Here is a 10,196-nt window from a genome sequence, read left to right as displayed (position 1 = left end):
CGCGAGGGTGCTTTAGGAATAGCACCACACTTTCCTGCAGGAATCAGGGCATGTGCAGGCTGCCAAATTTAAAAATACACCAGAGAATTATAATACGTAACAAGAAATATGTGACAATTACAAGAAACTTTAACTTCTTTGATTGGCATTCTAGAAGTTGGGTAGATGAAGAATGAGGACTATTTTTTATGGATATACAACTTCTTTATTCTATATAGGCGACGTTTCGACATAGAATCTAAGGTGAGTGCTCGATTATAGAATATAGAATAAAGAAGTTGTATATCCTTAAAAATAGTCCTCATTCTTCAAGAAACTTTAAGTTGTTTGTACGAAACATAAACTCATCTGGGGCTTCTAAGATCGGACCATACCTAACGTCGGGGAGTTCAACGTGATGGCCATCATTGACATGCTAGTCTCATTACACCCAGCTCACTAGAGTATCAGCCTTTTTGTGAGTACACCGTGAAATGCAGAAGACGCACAATACATGATGTAGATTATGATGTTTATTGCATGTCCATGAATAATCACCACCATGTCCTTGTTCCACATGCTTCATTCTGCCTGCAGTCTGACACAGGCTACTGACAAAGTGAACGTTTCCGCTGTGGTTCCGCTACATGTTGGCCTACGACTGGTTAACTGTGGTTAAACTGTGGTCAACACTGACACGCCAGTCGCAGGGACCGGGGCAGTGGACACGAGCCTTGGCGACAAACCAACCCCACTCTTTTATGAAATGGAGGCGCATACCTACAACTCAATTGTTAAAATGACCTTAAGTATCATTTATTGCAAAAATTCGTTCAGAAATATGTTTGTAAATTGCTAAAGCTGCACTTTTGATGAAACGGCTACGGTAACGTCAACGTCAGGAACGAGGTTGATGTCAGCAACCCTCTGCCTCCCCTCGCAGTGTTGTTGGCAATTCATGTTTGTGGATGCTTATCAGATGGCGTCGAATGAACTTAAAATTATTTAATCATATTCACCTTTTTTTATAATTGATTCTCTTTGTCTCTTAGGATTTGCCATCGTTTCTCTAAATAGTTATCATATCATATCTTCTACTTCTATAATAATACATTTGTGCCTACAATATATATATCATAGTTCACTCACGTGTCCCATGTTCTTGAATAGCGGTAATACAGTAGATTCACATTAGTTGTCATGACCCTCTATGCAAATTGTGACAAACTTTAATAAATAGATGTACAATATGCTTTCTTGTATTTCTGTCTGTACGTATATTCATCGATTTTCGAGAAAGGATTGTAAATACAGACATATGATGTTAGTTCTGAATATTGTGTGATATCCTTGACTGGATAAATGAGGTGACTGCTATTCCATCTGTAAAGTGATTACCTCGTTCGTTTCATACGCGTAATACCTCCACGGATCGAACACACTGCTTGGTCACGTGGTGGAGTGTGCTGCCAAGGGATTAGATGATATCCATACGTTTCTATAACGTGGTGAGTCGTTGGATTTCCAGCGGACAACATCAAACGTATAAAAAAACAAATTCGAGCAGTGTATGAAAATTATATATTTCACAACACACAACATGGATAGGTAATAAAGTACGGGACTTGTTGTGACAGAGGTGCATCAGTCGCCACCACTGAGATTACCAGGCGAGCGTTAGAGGGACGTCGTCGGATGTTCTGTACCCAGAATGCTGCGCATGTACTGCTCCAGGTGAGAGGGCGGCAAACACTGAAGGTGCCTCAGAACAGGTCATTTGATATGTGGAACGAGCAGGTTTAGTGAAGTGTGACTCCTCGGGATTCTGGCATATCTGTTGGCCAAGCACAACGGAGCATTAGAAGACAGACACTGATCTAGAACATCTAGCACTCAGATGAAGTGCCCATGGAAGGGGAGATTCTGTCTCCGCGCTCTCCATCTCTCACGCCGGGTCCGGAACTGAGACAGTGTCTGCTCAAAGTCGTAGAAGGCCAGGTTGTCCAACAGCTCGTACACCCCCACTCGTGCAGCCACCTAGCAGAGGAAACATAAGTTTAATATCATTGTGACAACAAACAACTGGCAGTGGGTTGTCTCAAACAATATTTACAAACGATACATCACACAAGACACAGACACCGCAACGTATATGAGATCAGTAAGCCATCTTGGTGACGAGGGAACACTCAATGTACAAGTTCAATGAAACATCCACTGACTGAAGGTGTATCTGCCTGACACATCCACTGACTGAAGGTGTATCTGCCTGACACATCCACTGACTGAAGGTGTATCTACCTGTCACATCCACTGACTGAAGGTGTATCTACCTCACACATCCACTGACTGAAGGTGTATCTACCTGACACATCCACTGAACTGAAGGTGTATCTACCTGACACATCCACTGACTGAAGGTGTCCACTTAAGGTGTAACTACCTGACACATCCACTGACTGAAGGTGTATCTACCTGACACATCCACTGACTGAAGGTGTATCTGCCTGACACATCCACTGACTGAAGGTGTATCTGCCTGACACATCCACTGACTGAAGGTGTATCTACCTGTCACATCCACTGACTGAAGGTGTATCTACCTCACACATCCACTGACTGAAGGTGTATCTACCTGACACATCCACTAACTGAAGGTGTATCTACCTGACACATCCACTGACTGAAGGTGTTTATAACTGACACATCCACTGACTGAAGGTGTATCTACCTGACACATCCACTGACTGAAGGTGTATCTACCTGACACATCCACTGACTGAAGGTGTATCTACCTCACACATCCACTGACTGAAGGTGTATCTACCTGACACATCCACTAACTGAAGGGGTATCTACCTGACAAATCCACTGACTGAAGGTGTATCTACCTCACACATCCACTGACTGAAGGTGTATCTACCTGACACATCCACTGACCGAAGGTGTATCTACCTTACACATCCACTAACTGAAAGGGTGTATCTACCCCACTGACAGGTGTATCTACCTGACACATCCACTGACGAAGGTGTATCTACCCGACAATTCCACTAACTGAAGGTGTATCTACCTCACACATCCACTGGCTGAATGTCGTGTCCCAGTTTGAGTCCCCCTGGTGATGGAGGTAGGCGTTGTAGAGAATCAGTAGCAGGTATCTCTCCAGGTGTTCCACGCTAAGTCGTTGGACGCTCTGTCTCTGACTCTCGGTCCGGGCACTCTTGATCTGCCAGGACAGCAATCAACACGTCACCATGACGTCTCCAGAACAAATGATTACCCAGTCCACAGTTTCCATGTGGTGTAAAATATAACTGTGAAGATCATATGAATGGAACACTGAACGCCCCTGCTGACACCGGGTGTAATGGTAACATACAGGCTGATTATACAGGGGATCTTCCTCAATCCTCACCAATGGTTAATGTAAGATTGAAACAGGTCTTTTACACATTTCAACCCGATTCAACAGTTCAGTCATTCGACGTGTATACGAAGTTCATGGGTATTATATCTCCCTACCCAAGGGACTAACAACAGCTTTCAATCATGGAAATGTGCATTATATCGAGATACGTACAAACACATTAGTTTGAAAAGAATGTTGTGTCAAATTTAGGTTGAAAACATATTACCGTCATTACCGTTTGAGTGGAATATCCCCGTAGCTCTACCTCTACCTATATACTGCATATTACAAGGAGAGAAATGGGCGCTTAAACACATCCAACCCAAGTCGGTTTATTTCACCCAAGAGTATATTGAACAGTGCGAGACTAGTGTGTCAACACACTCCGTGGTTGCTTGCGTCGGTGATTGGAACGTTTTAATGCACAGATGCCATCGTAGAAATAAAACTACAAAACTATGGTCGTATATACACAGTTGCAGCTAAATATTTGTGAAAGACACCGTGTAGGGTGCAGTAAGACGACTCTGTGCGTGATTTTACTGGCGCTTTTCGTTCTCTGCACATACATGGTAAACAGGTTAGACTACAACAATAGGGCTACGTCAGTTGACAGTAGAGGTATCTGACCTTGTTGTAGGTGACGAAGATCACCTCTCTGAGGTGGAAGTGCATGGGGCTCATGGTCTCGAACACCTGATCCAGCACCAGGTCCACCTCACGCTTCACCTGCTGACCCCCAGGTAACAGACGCACCAACTTCTGGACGATCTGGACACAAACACAGTTGCATCAGACTGGATGACCCGCACACCATTCACACGTCACGCTTCAATAATGTACACACGTCACACTTCTATTAAGTACATACGTCACACTGTTATACCATACACACGTGACGGTGCTTTACCATACACACGTCACGCTGCTATACCATACACACATCACAATGCTATAACATACATACGTCACGATCCTATAACATACACACGTCACGCTGCTATAACATACACACGTCACAGTGCTATACCATACACACGTCACACTGGTATACTATACACACGTCACACTGATATACCATACACACGTCACACTGCTTGAACAAGCATACACACGTCACGCTGCTATACCATACAGACGTCACGCTGCTATAACATACATACAGACGTCACACTGGTATACTATACACACGTCACACTGCTATACCATACACACGTCACACTGCTTGAACAAGCATACACACGTCACGCTGCTATACCATACAGACGTCCCGCTGCTATAACATACACACGTCACAGTGCTATACCATACACACGTCACACTGGTATACTATACACACGTCACACTGATATACCATATACACGTCACACTGCTTGAACAAGCATACACACGTCACGCTGCTATACCATACAGACGTCACGCTGCTATACCATACAGACGTCACGCTGCTATACCATACGAAGTCAAAACATTGATTACACAACAGTGTCGTTTCCTGTTGACTTGGTTTCGTCCTATTGCCCAACATAGTACAATAACCAGTACAATTTTGAGACCAATTCATTCAACTGGATACATAAATATTAATCAGTATTATTTGATACATCTAATCACTTGTATATTGCAACACTACGCTCCTTCTAATCCATACAGACACGTCGTACAGCGTGCTCTGTCGTACAGTGTGCTCTGACAGACGGAAATCTGGAAATCGTGGAAATCCCAAAACGAGGCTCTGCCGCTAGAAAAGTTTAGAGGTCTGGTACGGACTGGATATTATATCAATCACATTGTGCGTTACACTGAATAAGCACAAAAAAACATAACAGGTGTAACCAGTGAGCCAGATAAATTCTGAATTATTATACGACCTCATCAAACAGGGGCAGTCTGTGACGTCTTAGTTAAGGTCATGCTGCCTACACCTCGCCATAAAATATAGAAATACGATGTTATTAAAGTTTAAAATTAAAGTTTAACTGTAAATACCATTTTCTTATGAAATAAGGAATTGGAATTCAGTGTAACCATAGTTGTTTGTGGTGTCTCCTTTCACTTTTACACGAGAAAATTTGGATCGGCTTAAGAGTAGGTAATTGTCTGAATAGGTTAATGAGACTAATGTTTCGGTTTGCACGTCACACTGCTATAATGTACACACGTGAAACTGCTATAATGCACACACGTCACACTGCTATAATGTACACACGTCACAATGCTATACCATACACACGTCACAATGCTATAATGTACACACGTGAAACTCCTATGATGTACACACGTCACACTGCTATAATGTACACACGTGAAACTGCTATACCATTCACATGTCACAGTCCTATAACATACACACGTCACAGTCCTATAACATACACACGTCACACTGCTATACCATACACACGTCACAATGCTATAATGTACACACGTGAAACTCCTATAATGTACACACGTCACACTGCTATAATGTACACACGTGAAACTGCTATACCATTCACATGTCACAGTCCTATAACATACACACGTCACAGTCCCATAACATACACACGTCACACTGCTATACCATACACACGTCACAATGCTATAATGTACACACGTCACACTTGTGTTATGTACACACGTCACGGTTCTATGACATACACACGCCACAATGCTATAACATACACACGTCACACTTCTATAATATACTACGTCATACTTCAATAGCATACACACGTCACGCTGATATAACATACACACGTCACACTTCTATAATGTACTACGTCACACTTCAATAGCATACACTCGTCACGCTGCTATACCATTCACACGTCACACCGCTATACCATACACACGTCACACTTCTATAATGTACACACGTCACACTGCTATACCATACACACATCTATAATGTACACACGTCACACTTCTATAATGTACACACGTTACGCTGCTGTAACATCCACACGTCACACTGCCATACCATACACACGCCACACTTCTATTATGTACACTTTAGGCTGCTGTAACATCCACACGTCACACTTCTATAATGTAAACACGTCACACTTATATAATGTACACCCGTCACGCTGACATAACACACACACGTCACACTGCTATACCATACACACGCCATACTGTTATAACATACACACGTCACGGTTCTGACATGCACACGTCACGATGCTATACCATACACACGTCACACTGCTATTACATTAACACTGAAGTCTCCCTGTGTGTAGGTATATTATGGGAGGTGAACTAGTTATACAAGGAGGTGACGTACAATGAAGTCTCCCTGTGTGTAGGTATATATGGGAGGTGAACTAGTTATACAAGGAGATGACGTACAATGAAGTGTCCCTGTGTGTAGGTATATATGGTAGGTGAACTAGTTATACAAGGAGATGACGTACAATGAAGTCTCCCTGTGTGTAGGTATATATGGGAGGTGAACTAGTTATACAAGGGTGAACTAGTTATAAAGGAGGTGACGACGTACAATGAAGTCTCCTGTGTGTAGGTATATATGGGGAGGTGAACTAGTTATACAAGGAGATGACGTACAATGAAGTCTCCCTGTGTGTAGGTATATATGGGAGGTGAACTAGTTATACAAGGAGGTGACGTACAATGAAGTCTCCCTGTGTGTAGGTATATATGGGAGGTGAACTAGTTATACAAGGAGATGACGTACAATGAAGTCTCCCTGTGTGTAGGTATATATGGGAGGTGAACTAGTTATACAAGGAGTTGACGTACAATAAAGTGTCCCTGTGTGTAGGTATATATGGGAGGTGAACTAGTTATACAAGGAGGTGACGTACAATGAAGTCTCCCTGTGTGTAGGTATATATGGGAGGTGAACTAGTTATACAAGGAGGTGACGTACAATGAAGTCTCCCTGTGTGTAGGTATATATGGGAGGTGAACTAGTTATACAAGGAGGTGACGTACAATGAAGTCTCCCTGTGTGTAGGTATATATGGGAGGTGAACTAGTTATACAAGGAGATGACGTACAATGAAGTCTCCCTGTGTGTAGGCGGCGTTCGGGCATGACACACGCTCCTCTTCCCCTGGTTTGGCTCCATAGGGGATTCCCTGAGGAAGAAGGATGAAGGGATGAGTAAACTAATTGTGACTATAGATCTGTTTAACTGCATGTGGTGTACAGAAGTAGTAAACGCTTGGAAAACATATTTGCCAGTAACATTCGACTGCAGATACTTCTTGTCACTTTGTCACTATTTATACCAATTAAAACAAGCACTGATCAAGAAGACGTCGGCCTAAGACAAGCGTAAGGTTGTAGCAATGACATGGTAGTATTTGTGAGTGATATCGTGTAATATTGGTGTCATGCTGGTATTGCATAAATATCAATGGCTTCGAGCTATATCGGCCGTATCGTGTTATATCGGTGATGTCTTCTCGCATGGTTCTTGGTGGTATTACATCATGTGTCATCCCACATAACATGTTATATCCGTGAAAAAGATCCTACCCGCTTGTGGTAGAAGATGAGTCCCGCCACAGCCATGGCGAGGGAGGTCCTGCTCTTCCCTGTTCGGCAGGTGAACACCAGACCGACTGTGTCCTCGCTCCACGACTGCTGGGAAGTGTGATGGCTGCAGACCGCAGCCTGGATCTGGTCCAACTCCTGAACAATACAGAAGGTAGTATGACTCACACAATGTAGCAGTACAGTAGTATAGTCTCACACAATGTAGCAGTACAGTAGTATAGAGTCACGTCTCACACAATGTAGCAGTGCAGCAGTATAGGGTCACGTCTCACACAATGTAGTAGTATAGAGTCATGTCTCACACAATGTAGCAGTACAGTAGTATAGAGTCACGTCTCACACAATGTAGTAGTATAGAGTCACGTCTCACACAATGTAGCAGTATAGAGTCACGTCTCACACAATGTAGTAGTACAGGGTCACGTCTCACACAATGCAGCAGTATAGAGTCACGTCTCACACAATGTAGTAGTCTAGGGTCACGTCTCACACAATGTAGCAGTATAGGGTCACGTCTCACACAATGTAGCAGTATAGGGTCACGTCTCACACAATGTAGCAGTATAGGGTCACGTCTCACACAATGTAGCAGTATAGGGTCACGTCTCACACAATGTAGCAGTTTAGGGTCACGTCTCACACAATGTAGTAGTATAGAGTCACGTCTCACACAATGTAGCAGTATAGAGTCACGTCTCACACAATGTAGCAGTATAGAGTCACGTCTCACACAATGTAGCAGTATAGAGTCACGTCTCACACAATGTAGTAGTATAGAGTCACGTCTCACACAATGTAGTAGTATAGGGTCACGTCTCACACAATGTAGCAGTATAGGGTCACGTCTCACACAATGTAGTAGTATAGAGTCACGTATCACACAATGTAGCAGTATAGGGTCACGTCTCACACAATGTAACAGCAAAGCTGTAATGTGGTAGTATTGAATGTGATATGATTCCTGATTTTTGTCAGTGGCAGTAGATGGATCTCCCAGCGCTTTGGAAACCCTCCGAATATGCAAAATACAGCTTATTTACAGACGTTAATTCACTTCCGAGAACACTTGTTTGATTTGAGAAATTTCGCGAGGTAACAGTTTCTAAAAGGCAGGCTTTACCAAAATACAAAATACACGATTGCAATCCGAGGCCAACAACTATCTGATCTGTGAGTTATCGACCTGCCTGCCAACCACTCTGGAAGTGGTTGATTCCAACACTGTTTCCTTGACTCAAGTACGGGCCTCACACAGCTCAAATCTTGGACAGTCCTGCTTGCTATGACTTATTAAATATGACTTATTAAATATGGCCTGCTGTATATTTGTATTGCCACATATTTGACCCACTGCATAACCTTGTTTGGTCTTAACACCCCTCTACAGAAGTTGGGCACCAGAAGGACATTGTCACATCTCCTACAGTAGAAAGCGATGTGTATGTGTCCTGTCTCCAACAACAGAGGGAGGCCTACCTTCTCAGTAGGGGAGTGGTCGTATTGTATAGGTAGTCTGGTATAGCTCATATCAAGTGTTTGCAGCTTCTGCTGTTCCCACAGATCTTCCGGCGACATGACGCTGCCAAACTCCATGGCAACTGGCGGTCTGCTGGTCTCCGTGTATACCTGAGAATGTACCGTATTTATTCTAATGAAGACTGACTGAGATGTCTAACAACATAGAGATATCTCCCAATTTTAACCATACATGTATACATAACACGGTGTTGTAACATAGGCGGTCCCCTGTCAGCACCGAAACTGATAAAGGCCTGATTATACTGGGTATAGACCCGGCCTGTAATGCTGACCAGACACCATGTTAAGTTATACATGCCCCGCGTATAATTACCATCTTTAAACATATTTTCACTTCAATATTGTTGTATTGATTATTACAGCTCTGTGTTCACAGTGGTTATCCTCCGTGTAATATTTTATTGAAACCTGCCCCGAACAAGAACTTGGGTCTCCTTGGGAAACACAAAAGATATGATGTCACAGTCTAATGCAGAAATGAAATATATACCTGTAATAATTAATCAATCAATATAGATCTAATTAACTTTAGAAAATGATAAATATGTGACCATGAATTCTAGTATGCAATGCGGTAGTTACCAAAATACGTCAACATTCCTTGTGCACCACCGACCGCTGAGGCCAGTATCGGCTTCGTCATTCAAATACTGAGTGTGGCCCTTTAAGGACTAAATAACATAGTGTTGTTGTTGTTGTTGCTGTTGTTGATAATTTTGATGATGATCCTTTAAATAATTAATGTCTGTAGTTTTGT

The 10,196-nt window shown here is 42.8% G+C and overlaps 1 protein-coding gene across 1 annotated transcript in view; it reads right to left on the bottom strand.

Moving 5' to 3' along the window:
• Positions 1 to 1,545: 1,545 nt before the first annotated feature.
• LOC124271221 (paladin-like) overlaps positions 1,546 to 10,196 on the bottom strand; it is a 39,383-nt gene continuing 30,732 nt past the window's right edge. The window contains exons 15-20 of the mRNA XM_046706302.1: positions 9,377 to 9,526; positions 7,880 to 8,035; positions 7,396 to 7,476; positions 4,022 to 4,162; positions 3,053 to 3,208; positions 1,546 to 2,016 (exon numbers count right to left, since the gene is read on the bottom strand). Of these exons, the coding sequence (XP_046562258.1) occupies positions 1,873 to 2,016; positions 3,053 to 3,208; positions 4,022 to 4,162; positions 7,396 to 7,476; positions 7,880 to 8,035; positions 9,377 to 9,526 (828 nt within the window). The 3' untranslated portion in view covers positions 1,546 to 1,872. The remainder of the gene's footprint in view (positions 2,017 to 3,052; positions 3,209 to 4,021; positions 4,163 to 7,395; positions 7,477 to 7,879; positions 8,036 to 9,376; positions 9,527 to 10,196) is intronic.

Source organism: Haliotis rubra, unplaced genomic scaffold, assembly GCF_003918875.1.
Source record: "Haliotis rubra isolate DU_JTF1 unplaced genomic scaffold, ASM391887v1 Scf1023, whole genome shotgun sequence".
NCBI classification, from domain to species: domain Eukaryota; kingdom Metazoa; phylum Mollusca; class Gastropoda; order Lepetellida; family Haliotidae; genus Haliotis; species Haliotis rubra.
Note: the sequence above shows the minus strand (reverse complement) of the source record. Positions and strands in the feature narration are given on the sequence as shown.